Source organism: Pristis pectinata, chromosome 3 (assembly GCF_009764475.1).
Source record: "Pristis pectinata isolate sPriPec2 chromosome 3, sPriPec2.1.pri, whole genome shotgun sequence".
Classification (NCBI taxonomy): Eukaryota; Metazoa; Chordata; class Chondrichthyes; order Rhinopristiformes; family Pristidae; genus Pristis; species Pristis pectinata.
In genome coordinates, this window is record NC_067407.1 from 109240894 (window position 1) to 109267055 (window position 26162).

Below are 26162 nucleotides of genomic sequence, written 5' to 3' on the forward strand. Positions count from 1 at the left end.
GATTGCAACACTTGGTCTCCTTGCAGTCCTTGGCCTGGTGGCCTTCCTGCTTGCAGTTCTTACTGCAAGTGTGTGTTGTATGGGAAACCATGTGTCCAGTCTTGTTGCAGTTTCAGCACACCTTGGGCTGTCCTGTGTAAATGCGATTTCGTCCAATTGCGAAAATGGAGGGTGGTGTATGGTGGCTCTTTCCTTGTCGACTTTCAGTGTGACCTTTACCTGTCATCCAAATCATAAACTGGTCATTAACATTGACAGAGTTTCCTGTTCGCTCAATGTACTTAGACAGGAAAGTCAGCACATGCACAATTGATCCTGCATTCTCTCTATGTCTGAAAGGTGAACAGCGGCTTTGCCTGTGACCGCCTTTGACAGTGATGCTTCAATTGCCTTCTTCCAGAAGGCTTGCAACAACTTCGGACTTCCTGCAACACTGCCAAAGATAACTTTGAAATATCCGTTACCTGGGAAGTCCTGCAGACAGAAGGCGTCCTTGGCTTTGAAACCACAGTAATCCAGGATAATTTTCTTGACAAATAATCCAGTATTCATGGGTTTTTCTTCATTTACATTTCTCATGGCTACCGTGTGTTACAAACTCCTTGTCCTTCTGCTGGATTCACAGCTATGGCTGTTGTGAAGGAGCAAACTACATTTTTTGGAAAGTGGCGTTAGATCAGCCCTGATCAGGATTGAGATCGACCTCTACATCAGCAAACAAGCCCAATTCACATTCTGAGGGATGAACAAAGGGCCACAAAGCTCCCAGTGCATAACTTTGGGCCAAAATACTTGAAATATCCTGGGAGATCAGTCTTTTTTTATTACAGTCTCTCCCCTGCTGGGTGAGCAGATTTTCCACAAGAAAATATGCCATCCTGATTTGGAAATGCACTGCTGTTCCTTCATTCTCTATATCCTGGAACTCCCTACCCAACAGCACTGTTAAATTGTCTTAACCAGAATAATCACTGGAAAATTTAAAAAGGTAGCTCATTAACATCTCAAGGGCAATATATGCTGGCCTGCCATAAATGAATTTAAAAAATCCGTGACATAATAGTAACATAATCAGGAATTTAGTCAAAATTTATAATGAAGAGATAAGCCTTCAACAGTGGATCTGAATGTAATAGAAAGACATTTCTAAATGATTAACATCCAGTGTTTATTACAAATTAATAACACATTTTACACATATTATCAAACATTTATAAACCAGGATAGTTTTGTATTTACAGTTTTACTGAAATATTACTAATTAATTATTACAATGTAATACCTTTTATCAAAGATATTTCCATTATTCATAAAATGTGATTTCAATCTTATTAAGTAACTATACATTTTTTATAGATAGAGCACTAAGGCTTTGTTAGGTGTTAAGCACTACATGACAGCACACACTTAAAATTAACTGATACCAATCTGCTTTAAAATAAAATGCTTAATGCATCACTTTGTCATTGTATTCTGCATCCCAACAATTTCTGGAAGAATAAAGCTACCAAGCTCAGTGTCTTTGTATGTGACTTCAAATCATATTAACTCTGTGAGTAAAGAGAATCATGAGGTTTGTTATATGATTTTAGTAGAGGCACTATAATTGGTTACAATACCCAAGGACTAGAAAGATGAAAATTATCAGCCAGTATCCCCTCCTGATTATTATGTATGGATTGGATGACTTCCAAATGTGGATATTGGGTGAGGATAGGTTGTGACGCTGCTGTGATGTCCCATATTATCAAATAGCCTATCTTGTTTCACGCACGAAAGATAACAGATTGGGTGAAGTGCAGGGTAATGGCAGCATGGCTGGAACTAGAAGCAAGCATGAAGCATTTCATTTAAGGAAAAAAATAGTGATGAGATTGGATGGTTGTGAATGGAGGTGTTGTGGGGGAAGGTGGTGGTGGAGGTAGCATTAGGTGATAATCCTTAACTTAAGAGAAAACATTTGTGGTCAGCACAGAACACCAAACATTAAGTTATGGCCTTCAGTGGGAATCACATAATGGAGAGGGGTTCACAGTTTTACCACTAAGAGAAATTGGATAAATTGTTTTTATTGCAGGAAAGGGGGAACATTTAGTGGCTTTTCATATATACCAGAAAAAAATTACTGAAAACTCTCACCTTACAGCATGAAGAAAGAGTAATTGTGTTTATTGTTAGTTTTTAAAAAAATTCTCATTGTGTTAGTGATTTCAGTAGCAATAATGACTGAGTAAAATTTCCCCTTTCCATTCAGGGGCTAATGATAAGGAAATAAATTCTCTTTAAACTGCTGGAATTAAAAGAAATTATGGACCAATCCTTAGCTTCATGGAATTGATAAATGATTCAGATAAAATTTGTTGGGGAATTTTATTGCTTATTTTACTGTAGATTAAATAATTAGGAGACTGGGTTATTTTGATAAATAATGTTGATTTTCCCTTTTTACACCTGCAATCACAGCCAGAAAATTGTTTATATCTGGAATTTCAGACTAATGAATGCTTTTATCTCACAGCTGAGACAAATAATATATAGGTCCACATCAAAAGATTTAAATCTTGAATTATTTCTGCTGATAATGTGTGAAATAACAGCGAGTTTAGTATGTATAAATGACAAATAAAAGTAAATAAATTACCTTCCCACCTGGTGTCCTGTCAGCACAGACCAGTTTCAAGGGATTATAACCAACCCCATTACAGCATGGCTCATTGTTGGATATTAGTTCAGTACCACATCATTTGACTTGTGCTCTGTCAATGATATGGGCTTTGCTTGATCCATCAGGCCCCAAGCAGCAAAGGGTAATCGATGCATTCACTAGGTCCTGCCCACAATAGACCAGCCCTAGCACAAAGGAGAAGAGCAAATTCTATTTTTTTAAAATCACCTTTGGTATAGCAATGCCACTCTAATTATTATCAAGCTTGTTCCAGTATGATAAATTGCTAATTGCTTAATATCCTAATCAGTGTTCATTCTTTGCAAAGATAAACTATGACAGCACCATTAATTTAAATAGCAATTTCACTTAACAGCCAGAACTACACACCAGATTTTATGCAACATTTCAGCAACTGCATCCATCACTGCAGCATTCTGACATAAAGATGTCTGACGTGTGCTAACTCACTTAGAGAGAGCAGATGTTGCAGAGTGTGGTTTGGTAGATATTCCCAGAGTGCATCTCTTCAGCCTGAATGAGTAGCACATATGCAGCTAAGCATTTTTTTCCTGAAATATTCTTGAATACCTATTAAATTTTGACTTTTGTCAAACATCTCATTTGACTTTTGCAGTTTGATTTCATAACCTTTCGACATGTCTTTCAAAATAAATATTCACCTTCTTTGAAAAGTTATTTATTTTGGAAGTAAAACATGAACTTGATTAAACAAATATAAAATATATAAAATTATGAATAATTTTCTATGAATGGATCTGCTTACAATATAATCATCTTTGTAATTCAGGTTATTAAATATACATGGACTTTGTTCTGCAGAAGTACTTTTTACTTTCCATAGACAGGAATTAATCTGTATATCTATGCACTGCAATTCATATATAATCTGACATTTTCAGCAATGGGGACACTAACATGTAACGCTTAAACATAATATTTCCCTTTTGCTAATTTAAGTAGCCAATCTATTTGAGCCAATTTTAATATTAATACATCCCAGAATTAGGTATATAACAGTAACCAGCTGCTGCAGTATATTAAAATACATTTTGAAACTATCTTTTATAAATCACAGTTACAATGTCTAATCTTCATCTGAATCTTTTTTGAAAAATGTCATGTTAACTGTACAGACAGTTATTAATTTGCAAATCAGCCAGCAAATACTAGAAATAGGCATAATTTTAGTTGTGAATCTCGACCTCTGGTCAATTTACACCACACTTTTTCGCAAATTGTATCTCATGCCTAACCTTTGCACTATTGTAAAAACTTACTGAAATTTCTGTTTAAGTAGAATCATGGAAATGTTAAGCGGCGAAACTGGCCCTCTTGGCCCATCTTGTCCATGCCAACCATGATACCTATCTATGCTAATCCCATTTGCCCACGTTAGACCCATATCCCTCTATGCCTTTCCCAAGTACTTGTCCAAACACCTTATAAATGTTGTAATTGTATCTGCTTCCACTATCTCCTCTGATAGCTTATTCCAGATATTCACCACAGTGTGTGTGGAAAAATTTACCCCCCAGATCTCCAGTGTCTAATAAATTCAATACTGAATGTTAAGGTTGGTAATTGAGTACATAATCACCTTTTTAAATATGTGGTAAATGTTATTACAATGTCAAATAACATCTCTGATGAAAAAAAAGAACAATTTCTATTGTGGTGTAGTATTACTTCAGGTGACAATATGTTCTTAAAGAAATTTAGCTTCACAGATTTTATAGTATTCCCACATTTACACTCTCCTAATGTTACATTTCATTCCCCCTCCTTTTATTTCTACTTCTGTACCTGATTTGACTCTGCGTCGCACTCCTCGCATGACTGCTGTGTTTTCACAATCTTAAACCTCATTGGTTAAAGAGATGCACTATGGATCCCAGTGCTCACTGAGGTCCCCCAAGCCCTGTTGCCCTTGTTACACCAAATAATGGGACAAAAGGATTTTAAGCTGAAGGACTCTGTAAAGCATCTATTTAATGACATATGTTTTAATTTCCCTTCTCCAACCAGATTTGGCCAAACATGGAAAATGACAAAGAAAGGTTTAAAAAATGCTATGATAATGTTATTTTAATTTCAAAGCTATACAAGCCATGTTTACAGTTGGCAAGGCTCTATAAGCTATGTTACAGTTAGCAAAGTAGTAGAACTGACACTCAAAATTCATCTTTAGTTGTAACTTCGAGTTTTGGGTGCCAATTCTACCACTTCCAAAAAATGCACCCAGGAATATAGCACATAATTTCACTTAACTAGCCATTGTACTTATATATCCCAGACATCTTAACTTTTTAAAAAAAAATCCTTGCTTATTTATCAAAAATAAGTTATGTGCTACTGGTCACCACACTATAGGAAAGATGTGATAGTGCTGGAGAGGGTGCAGAGGAGATTCACCAGGATGTTGCCTGGGATGGAGTGTTTCAGTTATGAGGAGAGAGTGGAGAGGCTGGATGTGGAGTGGAGGAGGTTAAGAGGGGACATAATTGAGGTATATAAAATTATGAGGGGTATAGAGAGGGTAGACTTCAGGAAACTATTCCCCATATCAGAGGTAGATAAAACCAAAGAACATATAATTGGGGCTAAAGGTAAGAGATTTAGAGCAGATTTGAGGGGAACATTTTTCACCCAGAGAGTGGCAAGTACCTGGAGAACACTGCCTCAGTGAGTGGTAGAAGCAAAGTTGCTGACAGCAGTTACTAAGCATCCAGCAGAGCACTTGAATTACCTTGGCATAGAAGTCCATTGGTCAAGTGCTGGAAGATGGGATTAATATGGATGGGTCGCAACTGCTTGGCTTGGAGGTGGTGGGCCAACTGGCCTGTTTCCCTGCTGTATCATTCTATGGCTCTATCTATGACTATCAGAGTCTTCAGTAGAGCTGGATTTGTTATTTCACAGGTGTGAATCTAATATGAATTAGCAACAAGCATAGGTAAACTCAGTCCTTCAAGCCTGTTTCATCATTTAAAAAGATTATGTCTAACCTTACTGTAACCTCAACTCTACATTCCCTTCTACCCATGGTAACCTTTCTCCCTCTTGCTTATCAATCTTTCTACTGATGCCTTAAGCAAAAAACTCTGCTCCTACCATCCTTTCAGGTAGAGCGTTCCATAGACTCATAATCCACTGAGAGAAAAAAAATCACCTCATCTCTGTCATAAATGGGCTACCCCATTATTTGTAAACAAAGATCCCTAGTGCTAGATTATCCCACAAGAGATAAAAAAAAATCCACCCTATCAAGACGACTTGTTATATTATCTTTCAATAAAGTTACTTCTCACTCTTCTAAGCCTGAACAGGCACAAACCTGGATTGCAAATTTTAAAATGTTGAGGTCCCAGTACAGATCCCTGTGACATATCATTATTACATTTGCCAAACATAAAAAAATGTGTAGCTAGCTGTTACACTTCATTCTGTATTCTGTTATTGTTTTTACCCTGTACTACCTCAATGCACTGTGTAATGAATTGATCTGCATGAACGGTATGCAAGACAAGTTTTTCACTGTACCACGGTACATGTGACAATAAAACACCAATACCAATTCCAAATACCTACTCCCTGTTTTCTCTTAGCCAGCCAATCTCTATCCATGCCCATATGTTATCTCCTACACTATGAGTTTGTGGTGTGGTGTCCAACAAGCACCTTCTAAAAATCTAAGTTTAATATAACTCTTGGTTCCCCTTTATCACATCACACATTATTTCTTGAAAGAACTTCAATTGGTCAAATACAAAACCAAGTAGACTTTTCTTGATTACATTAAATTTTTCAAGTGTCTGCTGGAACATCTTTCTTTCTCTCAAAGGTAGCCTTAAGGAAGAGCACAAAGTTAGGAAGTGAATGATATTCTACAGGTATTTACATAGCCAAACATAAAAGTGTGTATGTGTGTGTGTATATATATATGAGACAAGAATAGAGGAAAAAAAAACTTTTTCAAGAGTACCATGTAGATTTTTATTATCAGCAGAGTTAGAAGGGTAAAATATGTTGTTCATGGGAGCAAGAACAAGTGAAAAAGCCTGTATATTATTTGTACAGGGACAGGTAAGATCATGTCAACTGAGGGTTAATGCACCACTTGGCTGCAGATCAGCTTCCTCTTTCTCCTCCTCTATCAAATCAACATGGGCTCCAAATCCATACCCCCAGTCCATACTGTGTGTTGCTCCAAGTCCATACTGTTGTAGAGATTTCAATATTGAATCTATTACCGAGGGCTGTTCCGGGGCATACAAATGAAGCGCAGGTATGTGGATAAGGAGGATGGTCTATAGATAAAGTGGATGGCCACAGTCTTTTTCCCAGGGTAGGGGAGCCTAAAACTCGAGGACATATGTTTGAGTGGAAAGGGGAAAATTTTAAAAGGGAATTGGGGGCATTTTTTTCCACAGAGGGTGGTGGGTATATGGAATGAGCCGCCAGAGGAAGTAGAGGCAGGTACAATTACAATGTTTAAAAGACATTTGGACAGTTACATGGATAGGAAATATTCAGAGAGATATGGGCCAAATGCAGGCTAATGGAATAAGCACAGGAAGGCACCTTGGTTGGCATGGACAAGTCGGGCCGAAGAGCAAATTTCCGTTCTGTTTATGACATTGGGTAACCTGTCCACTGAACCCAAGGAATGAGCACAAGGAAGAGACACAAGTTGTGGGATTTAAAAAAATAATTGAATTGAATGCATTTGATTGTTTTGTTTTTTTTAATGTCTTCAATTCTTAGTTTTTTAAATTTTATATCTTTTAAATTGTGTGATTAATTTTTGATAGTTTTTGAATGTTTGTAAATGTCAATAGCTTGTCACAGCCAGGAAACTCCAGGCCCATAGTTCAGGTGGCAGACTAAAGCTGAAAAATGATATTCAAAGGTTATCTAATAAAATCATGGAAGTACTGAGCAAGTCAAGTATCTTCCATGAAAAAAGAAACAGATATTCCATGTTGATAACCTTTCAATGAGGAATTATAAGCAATTTGTTTAGCTATGATTTTGTTTTCCTTCATTGGTGGAGATTCCAGCATGTGTGCATCATAAACACCTCAATTGTAGCAAATTGACTATTCTTTCTATGATTTAAACATTTGCAATGCTGCAGATTTGTGACACACCATTGTTTTGCCAGTGTAATTTGATGCGCAAATTGAATAACATGTTCTAGATGGGGAACATCACTTGCCACAATTCACCAAGCAGAGCAAGTTCCTTTCAAGTTTGCTCTGTTTGTTACCTTCCAGCTGGTCAGCATCACTAAATTATAATTTTAACAGAAAGAATGAGTGTTCATCTTGCAACTTATTTCTCTCTTTGACTATCTTTGTATCCAAGTTAAGGGGCATAAGAAAGAGTGAAGGGGATTGAATGTGAGTGAGCAAAACTGTAGCAGGGAGACTTTAATGTTTGGAAGTACGTGGTAATCCACTTCTGACCTTAAAAGGATTGATACAGTATTTTCTAAATAATGAGTTCAGGAATTCTGGAGGAGCAGTGAGACTTAGGGATCTAAATGCTAAAATTGGGTCTTCTGCAGAAACATTATAAATGACTGAAATTTTCCATTTCATGAGAGATTCAGAGATGCTTAGAGAAAATTTAGAACAGGAGATCAAAAGGGATTTCTCAAAGAAATTCATGCCTGATCTGTGTAAATCACTAATCAGTTTTTACCTCTTTCTGACTTTGAGAATACACATTTATAGTTTACGCCCATTTTTCATGAGTTTACTTTTCACATTTCAATTCAAATTCCATGTGAATAAGAGTGAAAACAGATCAAAACAGATCATAGTAGCAACACACAAACTCCATTGCAATATTGATATAAATATGATTTTAAGCCTTCGTCAAATGTTCACTATTTGCATTACTTGTATGTCACTTGTATTGGCTTCATCTGAAGTTTCTATTTCTACTTCTTATTTGCCACAATGCATAGAATTTTTGCTAACAGGTTGTTTGTCACAACAGTGTTGTTTAAAATCATCATGGAGTAAATTTGCACAACTGACCTGTTCCCCTGTTTCAAACTATGTAGGTTAATCCCCAATTCCAATGGAGACTTGATTTTGTTGTTCACTTGAACAGCAAACTTCATCTGCAGGCATATTGTTTTGCACATTATTAGAAAGAGATCATATAAAAATAATTCACTGAAAAGGTTTATAAAATCAATAAAATATTTTAATTGCTCTTTCATTCTGTTAAATATGTACCAAGTGCTCTGACTAAACACTAATTTTATTATCACTGATAATGAATACACAAGGATTTCAGACACACAATTGAAAGTGCTGCTAACCATAGGCTATATTGCTTGATTTAATAGGGAAAACAGAATCTAATATCATAATTTCAGTTTTGAGAGATATGGATTTAAATATAGAAAGAAAACACTTGAAACATTTTTCATTTTAGAGAACACACTAAAATGTCCTCTGATTTTCATTTCTCATTCAAGAAAGCACCAAAACTGCAAATCACAGGTTTAGAAATAACTAATATTACTCACCGGTATTACTAGATGGCATGTAGAGAATGCTTGGTTTGCACTTACCTTTTGGTACATCCAAAAGTCCCTAATGACTATTAAGAGTTTGGACATACAGAAATGTTGTGAACTTACACAGGTGTGTAATTTTGTCAACTACATGCACTTGTCAAATTCTAGCATATGATACTGTAATTTTGTGGAGTTTGATTATTTTCCTTCACTGCAGCAATGTCTGCTACAAAGCAGGATATACTCAAAACCTTGAGGTTTCTTTGTGCAGTAATGGAAAACAAAGCTTTTCTATCACTTAACCATACTAAAAATGTCAAATGTCTGAATGTCAACATATAATTCAAGAACTGTACTCACAAAATTTCGATCTTTCCTACCTGGCAGAACTCTAATGAAATATTTCCCACAACAGTGAAACCCAGGTTGGAATGTGTGGAGTACTCCACAACAACACAATACAGAAGAATTCAAACTCGACCCGATGCATCTGTCTTCACAGCAAGCATAGTCTGGCTGACTGTTGTACAACACTCCATCACATCAAACCTATTAAGAACATTATGGAACATTTCATGCAAAACACATCATCAGTTTCCCCACAGTAACATCTGAGTAGTAATGAATCTGCTCAGCTATAAAGTAGGGATTCAGTGAATCAAGAAAGTGTTTAGAATGGTTCAAATCTGCTCAACAAACTAACCTTTGCATTGCTGATTATGATAAATGACTTTAGCCACACATTTACATGTATATTTTCAATAAGAAGTCTGGATCCAATAGTACAGCTTTTTTAATATTATATGCTGAAAAAGCTTATCAAGCTAAGCAACTCATGACAAAAATATTGGGACTTGATTTAGTAAAAAAAAGCTTACTTATCATAAACAACAAATGAAGACAATAGGGGTGAACCTGGAATGCATTGACATACAGTACAAAGGGGACAGTCATTGTTCCAGAATGGACAGGCCCAAGGCCTGATTGGTGCTCAGACCCAATTTAAATTCATGGCAAACTCTGGAGTCCTCCAAGAAACTTACTGGCAAAATGCCTATGTTGGGTACATGTATTGCCAGTAGTTTCTGGGAGAGAAATTGAGAGGCATGTGATAACTGGGTGAGAGGTAAGTGTCCAATACCAATACACTTGGAAATGTGTCATTTGTCCTTGGTGGTGGGGTATCCAGTTTTGTGTGAGCTCCTGGCAGTGATATTCTAACATGTATAACTGCTCAATGCACTGTACACAACATAATAGGCCTTGCACAACTGAATAGGAATGGGTACCTTTCTTTGTCATCTTCTGTCATTGTGGTTGGTGAAGATCACAGAGGAAATAATATCTGGGAGCAGAGTAGGGACAGGGAGAATGCGAAAACTGGTGTTTATCAGGGAGTTGAGAAGCATGCCCTGAATACATTGGCAATGGGATGGGGTGTAAATTGAAGCAATCAGCAACAAGAACCTATATGGAAGAACATGGATTCCTTAGACTCCCCGGACTCCCCTGCAACAGTCCACGTCGACTCAGAACAGTTCTCTTACACGATGAGATGGACTCTTGACGTCATGATCTTCCTTGTTTGACCTTGCACCTTATTGTCTACCTGCAGTGCACTTCCCTGTAACTGTGACACTTTACTCTGTATTCTGATATTGTTTCTACCTCAATGCACTGTGTAATGAATTGATCTGTATGAATGGTATGCAAGACAAGTTTCTCACTGTACCTCAGTACAAGTGACAATAATAAAACCAATACCAATATCAATCCCCTTTAACCACACAACTCTATTCACATGAAAGACAAATACAATTTCCTCTGTAAATTCAGTCACAACTGTAGTCCATGAAATTTTTTCTCTCTGACTACGTTATCTTGGTTATTGTTAGCCATGGTATGAAGTTGGCCTTTGACTTTGACTCCAACCAATTCTCTTTTCCACTCAAGCCAATGAAAAATAAAATCAAACAGTATGTAAAACAATCTTCTGTTTCACTGTAGCAGTTAGCTTAACACTTTACAGCGCCAGTGACCAGAGTTCAATTCTGGCCACTCTCTCTAAGGAGTTTTTACGTTCTCCCCGTGTGTGCATGGGTTTCCTCTGGGTGCTCCAGTTTCCTCCCACATTCCAAAGACATACTGGTTAGGAAGTTATGGGCATGCTGTGTTGGTGCTGGAAGCGTGGCGACACTTGCGGGCTGCCCCCAGAACACTAAGCAAAAGATTCATTTCACTGTGTGTTTCGATGTACATGTGACTAATACAGATATCTTATCTAATGTCCATTTAATGCTACTGCCCAAGAAGAAATTCAACTTCACCTGCTATAATTAATGAAAAGACTCCAAAGATATTAAAAAAAAAATGAGACCTTTGACTTGGGTCATTCTTTATGCTACTGTAGTGAACTGGTCCATCACTGAGGCTTTGGTAGCCCTCCTAACACATAATTGCTTTTTCACAGGTAACACATAGGTGCAGAAACACTATCTTTTAGTCTCCTGGGCCTAGAGATAAGACACCTTAAATTGAAACCTTCGTAATGTGATAATATCAGCTATTTAGAAAGTACAACAGGTACATGGGACATTATTACTTTCAAGCTCCTCTTCATTCTAACTTGACAGCATATCACCTTTCCTTCAATGTCACTTGGTGTAAAAACTAGATATGTCTACCCAACAACACAATGGGAATCCCTGCACAACAAATACCTCAGTGGTTCAAGGAGGTGGCTCACTACCACTTCTCATGGATAATTGGAGACAGACATTAAATTCTGGTTAGGCCAGCAACTCCCATGTCTCATAACTGAATTAAAAATATTCACCTGTTTCTGTAGAACTATATTTGAACAGGATTAAACAACTTACAACTTAATAACCAAAATCCATAAAACTGCAGATGCTGGAAATCTAATATTAAACAGAGAAAATGCTGTCAATGCTGAGAAGGTCAGGTAACAGCTGTGGAAAGAAAATCATAGTTAACATGCATGTCAGTCTTATTAAAGGTCATCAACCTGGAACATTAGCTCTCTTTCTCTCTCCACAGATGCTGCTTGACCTGCTCAGTATTTCCAGTATTTGCTTTTTTTTACAAGATAAAACATCTGTTTAATATAATTAAGTACAGTTCTAATGAAATTTAGGGAAATTATAATGTGCAGAATTAGCTTTGTACTTTGTTTGCAGAATAACATGCCAATTACAGAACAAATGATAAGATTCTGCATCTAACTCTTTGGCTGCTAACAAGAGCAACTACGTTTGGTTTTCATTTATTTTACATTGAATGTAAACACACTGTTGACTAAATCTCATATCCCTTTATGTTCCTATTTGGCTGCCCAGGGGATGTCCAAATAATCCTAAGAGACCTTGAGAAAATACAAAAAAAATAAGGTGGGGAAGAGTGACAGTAATCTAAAGCTATCTTTCAGCAGTCAGAATATTAAAATAACTTGCATTTATAAAAACACATTCAATCATTTCTAATGTCTTAGTGGTTGCAAATTAATTCAAAAATCTACAACTACTTCTTCTATGAAGTTTGAAACATACAAAATGATATTATTAATTATACAAAATATCATGAGCAGTAGATGATGAACAGTAAATGACATATTTTATGCAACAATATGTAATAGAAGATAATGAATGATATTGAGCTACATGCTCTGCATTATAAGAGTCTATTTCTATGTAAACCACCCTAACCAATGCATGAACCATAATTATAGCATACACAACTGCAGATCTTTACTGGATAAGATATTTTAAGAATTACATTTAGAGCAATTTTTACTATTTCTAATCAATACGATGGTGCAAAGGCACAATAGAACTTTAGTGAAGTCAATGATGTTATCCATCATCTATAAGATAGTGGACCAGCTATGTTAAATTAAACAGAGTAGCTTGTTGGGGGATTATTTCCCAGTCTATGGTAGTTGCTGTATGTTCCACTTGCCTTCAAAAATTTGGTTCCAATGGAACAACATTTCAAAAGCAGAGTGAATCTATAGCCTCGACAATGGTATGTGCTGTATTTAGTACTATCAATTGGGGATGCCTCCATATCAGCACCACTCATGAACACACGATATTTTTAAGTGTTCCTGAGGCTTCCCTGAAGAGTTTCTTGCGGCATTCCCAAACCTGGAGCAACTTTTCAAAAGTGTGACCCCCTCCCTGACCCCTTGTAGGTGGGACCGGATCACTAAATTCTTTTGCCTAGTGCACCAAGACATTATACTGCATGAAAGAACCTCCATCAGAATGCCATTCCAAAATGCTGCACCAGTGCATCAGCCAAGACTTGAGTGCTCGAGTAACTTGACAAACTCTTTGGCTTAGAATGTGTACTGAAGGTAACAGTGAGGCCATTCGTGTTCATTGTAATAATAAATGAGATGTGTCAGCAACTTCTGGAGACACACACATGCAATTAATAAAGAAGTTTAATGAAATTTAGGGAAATTACAATTTGTAAAATTGATCTGGCTTACAGAATCAAAAACTATTAGGATTTCTCAATTCTTTCCAAATCTAAGTTTAAAAAGAATTAAAGTCAGAAAATGCTGGAAACACTCAGCAATTCAGGTGGAAAGAGAAACAGAGTGACAGAGTTAACATTTCTGGTTGAAGACCCTTTGCTTTAAAAATAAATAGCGTTCTCTTTTGTTTGCAAATACTGTGAAAGTCATTGTGGAGAAAATAAAACATTGAATGTTTCAGGTTGGCTCTGATATATTAACTCTTTCTCTATCCACAGATGCTGCCTGACCTGCTCAGTATTTCCAGAAATCAGTGAACTGCCTCCCAGCTTTGTTTGTTTCAAGATCCTCTTGATTCCCTGGAAAGTGGATAGCTCCCTTACTTTGTACCCCTGGCACTCAGGCTTCCAAGGTAGTGTCAGAAAATAGTGGTGTCTTTCTGTTCCATACATTGCCATTTTTCAATGGCAACACATCAAAATGGATTTCAGAATGCCTGTCGGTACCTGTTTTGGGGTTGCTTTAAGTGGTGCATAGTAGTTTTAACTGGCCACTTCTGAAATCAGACATTCTACAGAGGTAAGTAAGCAAATGAAAAGCACGCTTGTCACATAAGTGACCAGGTAGCATGATGTTGGCTTGCTATCTGCATCAGGAGGGGCAGGAGTGGGTCAACCATGCAGCACAATCACCTGTTCATTTTCATGAAGTGTCCAATTTATTCCTCAAAGAGATGCCAGTAAAGGAATAACGCTTGTACGTGATTGCTTTCTAGACCTGGAAGTTCCTTTGTTTGAGCAGTGACTGAAACAGAGAAATCAAAAACAGAAATGTGGCACAACACCAATGAGATAGATGTGGTGATGAGATTCATGGTAAAGTACATTACATTGTTTCTTAATTCCGGCTGCACATGCAAAGAATTAACAGGAGACATGTCACAACAATAAAAATACTGATTAATTAAAAATTATCATAATCTTAACATTTACATCATCATGGAAAGGAGCCATCAGTATCAGACTCGATAACCTACAAGATCAAAGGACAAGAGTGTTATATAATCAGAATGTTACATTGTGACTTATTTTTTAGTAAACCATTGCTGACATGTCATTTATCCTATTTCTACTGCACTTTTTAGCAGAATGAGCAAATAATTTCAACTGTGGCTTTAGGGAGAAGTAAACCACAACTTCATAGATTCTGTTTGTGCCAGAATGGGATTATATTCTCAAGTGAGGATTGATTCCCAATATGGTTGTATCTCAAAGTCAAAGTCATCTGCAAGAGGGGTTTTGTTAAAACAATTGACTGTGGAAAATGCAATAGGGTATAACTTAAAAAAAATTAATGATATATTATGTATAGCAAAGAACCAATTATTCCAGATATTAAGATAAAAATTGCCAGATGTGTTTTATAAGATATTGAGCAGAATGTTTTGTGGATATGACAAACACATTTGAATATGGCTCTCCAGTACAAACAATGTGGAAATATTAAAGAATTAAAAAGGAAATTGATGAGACTTCATGTGTTAACTGGGGCAATCAGATTACAAGAATAATTCGATTTGCACTGTATCATCCAATATTGTGCAAATATTATTAGACTGCTTTGCAGGAAAGCATTTCCTGCCTTGAATTTATGCAGGTTTTCCCAACTTCTTATAGCAAAAGAACAGTATGAACAGCAGTTTTACGTTTTACTAATCTGCCAGAAAGAAAATCTAAGGTGAATCTCACTTCAGAAGGATGCCTATTATTCACATTCCTTAATTAAAGCTATCTGAAATTTCATTTAAAATTTTCAACACCATCATCCCCTCAGTATTAATCAAGCTTCAAAACCTGAGCCTCTGTACATCCCTCTGCAACTGGATCCCCAACTTCCTTATCGGGAGACCATAGTCAGTGCGGGTCGATAGTAACATCTCCTCCTCACTGACAATCAATGCAGGCACACCTCAAGTATGCATGCTTAGCCCACTGCTCCACTCTCTCTACACTCGTGACTGTGTGGCTAGGCACAGCTCAAATGCCATCTATAAATTTGCAGATAACACCAGTGTTGTTGGCAGAATCTCAGATGGTGATGAGCAGGCATACAGGAGTGAGATAGACTGGCTGGTTGAGTGGTGTCGCAACAACAACCTCGCACTCAATGTCAGCAAGACCAAGGAATTGATTGTGGACTTCAGGAAGAGGAAGTTGGGAGAACACACACCAGTCCTCATTGAGTGGTTGGCAGTGGAAAGGGTGAGCAGCTTCAAGTTCCTGGGCATCAATATCTCAGAGGATCCATTTTGGGCACAACACATTGATGCAATCATGAACAAGGCATGCCAGCAACTCTCCTTTATTAGGGGTTTGAGGAGATTTGGTACGTCACCAAAGACTCTTACAAATTTCTACAGATGTATGGTAGAGAGCATCCTGACTGGTTGCACCATTACCTGGTATGGAGGCTCCAATGCGGAGGATCAAAAGAGGCTGCAGAGGGTTGTAGACTCAGCCAGCTGCATCACGGGCACAACCCTCCTTGCCATCAAGGACATCTTCAAGAGGCGGCGCCTCAAGAAGGCGGCATCCATCATTAAGGACCCTCACCATCTGGAACATGCTCTCTTCATGTTACTACCATCAGGGAGAAGGTACAGGAGCCTGAAGACCCACACTCAATGTTTTATGAACAGCTTCTTCCCCTCCACCATCAAATTTCTGAATGATCCATGAGAACCCAATCTCGTTATTCCTCTTTTGCACTATTTATTTAATTTTGTAATTTACAGTAATTCTGTCTTGCACTGTACAGCAGCTGCAAAACAACAAATTTCACAACATATGTCAGTGATAAAAAACCTGATTCTGATTCTACTGTCGTGTTAATTATGTCACTTTAGAAACTACTGGGACGGTGCCACCAAGAAAGAAAACTAGTCAGAGTGTAAAAATTATAGTCAGTTGATAATTGCACCTATTTTTCATTCAACAGTACAAATTGTCTCCTGCCATTTCCAAATTTTGACTGAGAGCTGAACTTAACCCCCATCTAATGAAAACCAGATGGGCAAACAGGAAGTTAAAACTTCCTATGGTACTTAACCCCAAACAACTTCCTTATGATGAACTTGATACGTTAATGCTGAATAATGACTTTTTCTAAGTTTTTTTTTGAGTAAGCAATAGCAACTGATTATTTGTTGTATCAGAGGAGTCCATATATTTATGTATATATGAAATACGTCTACATATATCTGCCCATAAGAAAGGCCATTCCAGACATTACCATGCTTTGTCCTCAGTCAAAACCATCCTTAGTTCATGCATGTCCCTGGAAGTGAAACCTCCTCACTGTTCAGACAAAGCCCAAAACATCCAAAATATACCTGCAAGCTACCTTCCACGCATGCCACTATAAAATCAGACCCACTTTCCATGCCACTAAACCTTAGCAGCTTAGTATGTTTCAAAGAGGCTTTACTAATAATTCTGTCATTGCCAACAACCCCCACCCATCCCTTCAATCCTTCATGTGGAGACCATCTATTCCCTTGGTAAGATCACCCTCCCATCTTACAAAGACAGTGGGTCCTGCTAAAACCCACTATCTGCTCTCACGCAGCAAAACATAATCTATATCCAACCTATTATGTCCTGCCTATCACTCTGCTCTATATATGGTCTATGAATGAGAATATACATAGAAGAATATATTAAAAGTTGTGTCTGTCTTCTAAGTCCTATATTGTGTTCACACATTTTCCATGCTATGGTATCAAAGATCTCCATTTTAATTTTTAAAAATATATTGGAAAATGCCTCAATTAGCTTGGCGTGAGGAATATTTTGATCGTGTTGAACTTGAGATGTCATACTTCGGTCGTCACCCAGCAAGCAATGGATCAGCCTTCTGGTTGTGCTCTTGTAAATATTCAGTTAAGTAGGCCAAGGCTTGGTCAGTGCTTGCTTGCGACACCAGCTGGGAATACTTGGTGCAGCAGGCCTACAGCTCACAAGAACAAATGGTCCAGCTAGCAGATGGAATTCAATAAGAATCTCAGCCGCACTGTAGTCCATATGCTCAATAAAAGTCTTTGCACCTCATCGTGTCATCGTTTACTCTAAATGAAAAGTAAGCTCAAGATATAAAACTAAGAGAAAGGAAGATATCAGATTGTGCTATTGCCAATATAAATCAAATTAATCATCCTGTAATTGATCTCAGAATGTATCTAAAAGGAATTAGCCTCCAACCGACTTATTTCCAGTAATTTCTCATTATGATCATAAAGGGGCAGCCCAAGTTGTCTGGTGATAATGAAGTTCCAAAGTAATGTCTATTTATCCCAAGAGGAAGAGTAGGAATGTCTAAAACATAGATACAGATGAGAAATAATTACAAAACACATCCCTCATTGAACAACTTTTATTTTCCATCTTGTGTAAAACCATAGTAACTAAATTAGTAATTCAAAGGGTACACTAAACTCTACATGTTTATTGCTTTATCAGAATGATGACTGATCACACATGCAAAGAATTATCTTATTGAACCACACCATGAAAGCTAGTTTTTGTAGATTATGTAGCTTTTCTGCATAGCAAACATGAATATTACCCCATTGCAACCTTTTGATACTGGGGTCTGATATTCAAATATCTGCTGGTAATCATTAGATATATTTGGACTTGCCCATTAATGAAGCATATTCCATCGTGTTGAAGTGGAACATAGAGCACAGAACAGTGCAGCACAAGAGCAGGCCCTTCGGCCCATGATGTCTGTGCTGAACATGATGCCAGTCCAAACTAATCCCTTCTCGCTACACTTGGTCTTTTTCCCTGCATTCCCTGCCTGTTCATGTGATTGTCTAAATGCCTCTTAAACATTGTTGTTGTATCTGCTTCCACTATTTCCCCTGGCTGTGCATTTCATGTACGCACCACTCTCTGTGTAAAAAAAACCTTGTCTTGTAAATCTCCTCTAAACTTTCCTCCTCTCACCTTAAAGCTATGGCCTCTGGTATTTAACATTTCCACACTGGGGAAAAACATTATTACTATCTATCCTATATATGTCTCTCATAATTTTATATACTTCTGTCAGGTCACTTCTCAGTCTCTGATACTTCAGAGAAAACAACCCAAGTGTGTCCAACCTCTCCTTGTAGCTAAATATCCTCTAACGCAGCCAACATCCTGGAGAACCTGTTCGGCACCCTCTCCAAAGACGCCACATCCTTTCTGTAATATGGCGACCAGAAATACACACAATCCTCCAAATGTGGCTTAAACAAAATTTTATACAGCTGTAACAAGACCTCCCTGGTTTTACACTCAACACTCCAACCAAGGCAAGTATTCCATTATACCTTCTTTTCCACCCTATCTACTTGTGTTGCCACTATCAGGGAGACAGGGAGATGAGAAAAAAAAGGAGCTAGAGGTAGAGACAGAGGTAGGAAGGTGATGTGGTGACACAAGAAGCTGTAGCTGCTGGAATATGATGTAAGGAAGGTGATAACTGGAACTAGATTAGGGAGGGATGGAACTAATTGAGGGAGGGGATAGGAGTCCCAATAGGTTAAGCAGGTGAGTGATAAGCAGATGGAACCAGGTGGGGGGGGGTGAGAACAAAACAGGGTAATGGGGGAGGGGGGCAACAGTGCTGGAGGGGGATTGGAAAAAGAGAGGGGCGAGACAACCTGGGTGGATTAGAGGGAGAGAGAAAGAAATACGGGGGTGCGGGTTACCCGAAATTGGAAAGTTCAATGTCCATACCATTGGGTTGTGGACTACCCAGGTGGAATATGAGGTTTTGTTCTTCTAGTTTGCTTTTGGCCTCGCCCTGGCAGTGGAGAAGTCTGAGGACATATAGTTTGGTGTGGGATTCGGAAGGCATGCAACAGGCTCAAGATGGCCATTGTGGACAGAGTGCAGGTGCTCCGCAAAATGATCACCTAGTCCATGCTTTTGGTCTCACCAATGTAGAGGAGGCCACAGTGAGAGCAGTGAATGCAGTAGACAAGGTTGGAGATGGTGCACGTGAATCTTTGTCTGATCTGGAATGGCCGTTTAAGTCCCTAGATGGTGGTAAGTGATGAAGTGTAGGGACAAGTGTTGCAGCTCCTACGGTTGCAGGGGAAAGTGCTAGGGGATAGGGAGAGATGAATGGGGGGTGGGGGGGGTGGGGTGGCTAGTATTAGTGGACCAAGGAGTCATGGAGAGAGTGATCCCTGTGGAAAGCCATAAAAGGGTGGGGAGGGGAAGATGTGACTGGTGGTGGAGTCCCGTTGCAGCTGACAGAAATGACAAAGGTTGATTTGATAGATGCGGAGGCTGGTAGGATGAAAGGTGAGGACCAAAGGAATTCCCTTCTGTCTGGGGCGATGGAGGGTGAAAGCAGAAGGGAGGAAATACAAGTGAGGGCTCCATCAACCACGGTAAAGAGGAAGCCATGTTTCAGATTTCCTGGAGTGGAACGTCTCATCATGAGAACAGATGCAGCAGAGACAGAGAAACTGAGAAAGGGATGATGTCCTTACAAGAGACAGGTTGGGTGGAAGTGCAGTCCAGGTAGCCATGGGAGTCAGTGGGTTTATAGTAAATGTCAGTAGATACTTTGTCTCCTGAGATGGAGACCGAGAGATCCAGAAAAGGGAAAGAAGTGTCAGAAATGGTCCAAGTGAATCTGAGGGTAGGGTGGAAGTTAGCAGCGAAGGCTACTAACCTTGACTGCTCATATCTCTTGACTCTACTAATATATCCACTTTGTCTGCTACCTGCCATCATCACTGCTTTGCTAAGTGAACCTCTTTTCCTATTTACTTTAATAGATTCTGTTCAACATCCCAATTTCCAAATCCTCATCACCCAAATCCACCATGGGATGGTTCTTCAGTCCAGTTCCATGTCCTACCCATTTGACTCTGAGGCAAATGGAAACTGTCTATTTTACTGGCAGTTAATTTCATTGGGGATTTGAACCCATGCAATATTTTCTACTGGATGACAATTATAGCAACAGGCTATTTTGAATGGGCACTCAGATAACAAGCGACTCCCATAAAATTCACGATAAGAACTCGTGCCCTAATCCGGAAGTCAGCAAGTGATCTGCATGCTGATCCTATTTGGTCCCAGAGAGGACTGCACCCCTAATGGGTTTGTTCCTGGCTTACACTTCAGAATCATGTCCTGAGCAGAATTGTTTCACATTTTTAAGCACCATCTCTATATTTGTGGCTATCTTACATGTTCCCTTATATAGTAGGTCCAATACATCAAACAATATCACCTCAATTCTCTGACAGCCTCCACACTAAAAGATTCCACTATGTTTGATCTACCAAGGTCTAGAAACTGCACCTTTTAGCCAGTGTCTTTTGCCTGATCAAATATTTGTCAAGCATCTCCTCTAGTCAGTGGTTGCATGTATCAAACATGTAACTCTCAAACACTTTTTTCAGGACTGCATCAAAATGTCCCTTCAATGTTTTCACTATGTCCTTCTATGAGACTTTACCTGTAGTTTACAGTGCAAGTAAACTCACCAAAATCTTACATGTCTCCAGCCCTACCACCAGCATCAATAACTTCCTTATTTTATGGGTGACCACATTGTTCTCTTTTGCATCCTCCCTTGGAACCTTGATGATATTGTTACAGTCAAGAACATTTCCACTTGTACCATGTTCAGGAAAATTGGCTGAGGCTACTCATAATCTCTTGATCTCACTAATATATTTATTTTGTCTGCTGCCTTCTATCATTACTGCTTTACCTAGAGAACTCTATTTCCTATTTACTTCACACTGGATCATTGTACTGCTACTCCCTTAAGCAGCAACATACAAAATGTGCTGCCTTTTTTCAGCTCTTTATCGTTCCTGCTTACCACAGAAAATTACAAAAGCAAAGCTCCAAACAGAAGGTATTTTATTGGCGACCTGTATGTTCTACCGATGGCAGTGTCTGGTGCAATAATGTATCAAAAGTCATACCAGATGTTAATTCAGCAATGAAAATACACACTACACTTGGTGATAACTATTTAACACAAGATAAGGTACAACACTGCTGACAGAAACTATAATCTACTGCAGAAAAGTGACTCATGGTCAAAATGTTTGTTATGTTTAACAGGAGCATTTTATAAAGGTAATTGAAATGTGTATATATATTTAGAACCAAATTTTACGGAAACTGGTCATTCTGGCATATAATTTCTGACTGAATAATAAAAATACCAAAAGAAGAAATATTCTGCATTGGCTATGATGAACCATCTCATCTATTTTAATTTGGATATTTTTAATGAATCAATTTTCACCAGGAATAACAATTCAACTATCAAAACACTCTTTTCCATTTCTTTTAAAGTCACATCAATCTTCCACCATACTGACTTAACTGAACAACTAAATCATGTGCCATATTTTAGTCAAAACTAGATTCATGACATGTTTCATATGCTGTTCCTGTACCCAAAGACCAGAATTAATGAATTATCTATTGATTATATTCCACTCTAACAAATCTAGCATGGCAAATAAATGAACTACTGAGGACACATGTAGGCCAAGACCAGACATTTCAGGGCAATCGATCAGTCTTTAGTGCTCAATTGGGAAATTTCAGAAGCTTATAATAATATCAGAATAAAAAATTACCTTAAAAAAACAAATTTGTTTCAAACATGAGAAAGCCCACCTTTTTTTCCTCTCTTTCTTTACTAGCTTTTCCCAATCTTCATCTGTTCTTTGATCTACTCATACAAAATGCCATCCTTGGCAAGGCCATATCTGCCTTAAATGCTTTTTAAATATTATAGCATTGATCACTCAGGACAATAGAACATAGAACAGTACAGCACAGAAACAGGCCCTTCGGCCCCCAAGGTTGGGCCTAACTAATTAAATGCCTAACTAAACTAATCCCTTCTGTCTACACAATATCCATATCACTCTATTCTCTGCATATTCATGTGCCTATCTAAGACCCCCTTAAACACCTCTGTTGTATTTGCCTCCACCACCACCCCTGACAGCATATTCCAGGCACCCACTACTCTCTGTGTAAAAATTTGTCCTGTACATCTCACCTGAACTGACCCTCTCTCATCGTAAATGCATGCCCTCTAGTAATTAGATATTTTGATTCTGGGAAAAAGATACCAGTTGTCTACTCTATCGATGCCTCTCATAATCTTATAAACTTCTATCAAGTCTCACTTCAGACTCTGCTACCCAAGTTTGTCTATCCTCTCCTCATAGCACATATCCTCTAATACAGGCAGCATCCTGGTTAACATCTTCTGCACCAAAGCCTCCACATTGTTCCTCTAATGGGACACCCAGAATTGAATGCAATACTCCAGACGTGGCCTAACTAGAGTTTTTTAAACCTGAAACATAACTTCCTGACTCTTGAACTCAATGCCTTGACTAATAAAGGCAAGCATGCCATGCGCCACCCTATCAATCTGTGTAGCCACTTTCAGGGGGCTATGGACTTGGATCCCAAGATGCCTCTGTACATCAGCACAGTTAAGGGTCTTGCCATTAACAGTGTACTGTCACTTTACATTTGATCTCCCAAAGTGCAACAGCTCTCATTTGGCTGGATTAAACACCATCTGCCATTTCTATGCCCATATTTGCAACTGATCTATATCCCACTGTATCCTTTGGCAATCTTCTGCGCTATCCACAACACCACCAATCGTTGTATTGTGTATGAACTTACTAACCCACCCATCTACATTTTCATCCAGGTCATTTATATACTGTATATTACAAATAGCAGAGGTCCCAATACAGATCCCTGCGGAACACCACGAGTCACAGACCTCCAGCCAGAGTAAGTCCCATCGACCACTACCCTCTGTCTTCTATGGGCAAGCCAATTCTGAATCCAAATGGCCAAGTCACCGTGGATCCCATGCATCTTAATCTTCTGGATGAGCCTACCATGAGGGACCTTGTCAAACGCCTTACTAAAATTCATGCAGACAACATCCACAGCTCCACCTTCATCATTCACCTTTGTCACCTGCTCGAAAAACTCAATCAAGTTAGTAAGGCACAACTTGCCCTGCACAAAGTCATGCTGACTGTCCCTAATGAGGTTATAGTTTTCCAAATGCTCATAATCCTATCCCTTGACAACGGTCAAGGCAACTAATGCTCAGGAACATATATGTTCTTCTCAAAATTTGACACAATACTATATGCTGGAGGTGAAATAATAGGATCTCCTGCTGATATGAACTGCTAATTTGCCTCACATGCACTCTCACACAGACCTATATTTTTGACAGAGGCCTGAAACATATTAATGCAACAAGACCAAGTGGCTACTTTAACTTAGTCTGTGGGAGTAAACAGAATAATAAATTTAATCAAATTATACCACAATTTTGAGAACAAATCAAAGAATATATCAATTTAAAATCAGTAATTTGCTTTGAGAAATTATTATAGTAATCAAATCAAATTTGCATCTTCAGTCTATAGAATAAGGAATACAACAAAACCACAACACACTATACTTATTAGCATGCTTGGACTATTTTTTTTGTTCAGACAACTGATCCTGATTGGGTCTTGCATTGAGGAAAGTAAGCTTCTCCCCACTGCACCAAGCTTGCTGCACAGATTAAGCAGGCTAAACCCCTTCCATATGACCATTTGTCTCTTTCCCTTGTGTACTTTTCATCATTTGATAAATATTTCAATAAAGCCACTCACCTCCCCTTCTCCCATTGTGGGCATATAGAAAATATCTTGTGCTATTCCCACAAATTAATTGGGGCCTTCCTAAGTGAATTATCTTGGATAATCATTGCTTTGGTTACTTCATTATCATTGCTTCCTGTGGCTACCAGATTGTTAAGTGGCAAACTAAATGCTGCTCTGTCTTTGTGCAGAATGATATGTAGTCCTATGAAACAACTGACTCTTATACTTGAAGATTAGACCCATTAAATGATTTTGAACATGACTCAAAACATTTGCAGACCTTGGTGCAGATCAAAGCTTCTTTGAACTGATGCAAACTTCACAAATCCCTCAACATGTGTGTCAACGAACCTGGGGCTTGCAACCACCAACTGGAGACCTATGTGCCATTACACTCCTCACCCTGTGTATTCCCCTTCCCTTTACCCCATTTGATCTGATTTTCATGGCAACCATGGAATCCTTTAAAGCACAGTCTATTTTTAGCATGTTGCTACTTCTTGCTTAGCAATATCTGTGAAACATGCAAACCAGGTTTAATGCTTCTAAGGGAGTAAAACATGAAAAAAGATTTCTTAAAGCAAGCTTGTACCAATTTAAAGATCTTTTTGCTGACTTTCGATTTGCTGTTACTGCAACATGTAGCTCTGGTTTAGCAGATCAAATGCAGGGAAAAGCCCAGTTTCTAGGCATTATGTCTATTTCAGATCAAATCAAGAAGATGGAACAATAAACATGCAGTTTATTTTAAGATTCATTTTCCATACCAACATCTGAGGGTGCTCTAAAAAGTGGTAATTTTTTTTGTTTTAAAGCATGGTTCAGAATGTTTCACCTCAAAATCCTTTCTCTGAGGTAAAATTGCATGTCATTCCTAAGTATGGACCAAAATTTCCTGTTAATTTTCACCCAGAATTGCACCCCACTGTTGCTCTCTGACCAAAATATTTGAGGTTATTCTACAGAAGACGAAAGTATCTCTAAGTCGAACAAAAAAAAACAATGTACATCAGTCTTATCATGGATGAAATATCCTAAAGCTATCTTAAGAGCTTGGAACTTGTTGTGGCCATTACAAATGCTTTGCTCAGTTAAATGTGGCAGGAAAGAAGCAAAAGCCTTTACCAAAAAGCATAACAATTGGGGCCAGGAGAAGATTGAATGAAAAACTGTTGGTTCTCTTCAAAGTTTCTAATTCACTTGTTGCTCATTAGCCAGAACCCAAATCTTTGACTGTAGATTTGGCAGAAAGCTTGACACCACAATGTTAACAAGCCCAGACGATAGAATGGAACATGTCCTTCTCATCACTTCTGTGGTGTCAGGCCTGTGAATTCCAACAGTTGGCTACCTGGGAGGTGCATCATTGATATCTACACAGCACACTGAAGAACATTAATGTTTCAATCCGACCATTAACAGCCACAGGAAGAGTGCCAAAACTGATATACTCTATAGGTCCTATTCTCCTTTTTATGAGCACATCCATTTGAATCTGTGATTCTTTTCTGCTAATAATACTCCAAAAAGACAAGTGTTTCCTAAAGTTTTAACATCTTTTCATTTTAAAACAAAATTTTGATTGCTCTTCTTTATTTTTACATAATTTCTTATTCAATACTTCACATCTCTGTATTTGGTAATAGCAGAAAATATTGCAAAGAATACAGCATTTATATTCTCT

At 38.2% G+C, this 26162-nt stretch overlaps 1 protein-coding gene across 1 annotated transcript in view; it reads right to left on the bottom strand.

Moving 5' to 3' along the window:
• The window catches only part of ush2a (Usher syndrome 2A (autosomal recessive, mild)), a 630034-nt gene that overhangs the window by 168362 nt on the left and 435510 nt on the right, over window positions 1-26162 (bottom strand). Inside the window, 5 exon segments of the mRNA XM_052011249.1 lie at window positions 357-528; window positions 2642-2875; window positions 9672-9772; window positions 12064-12077; window positions 12547-12612. Coding sequence (XP_051867209.1) covers window positions 357-528; window positions 2642-2875; window positions 9672-9772; window positions 12064-12077; window positions 12547-12612 — 587 coding nt within the window.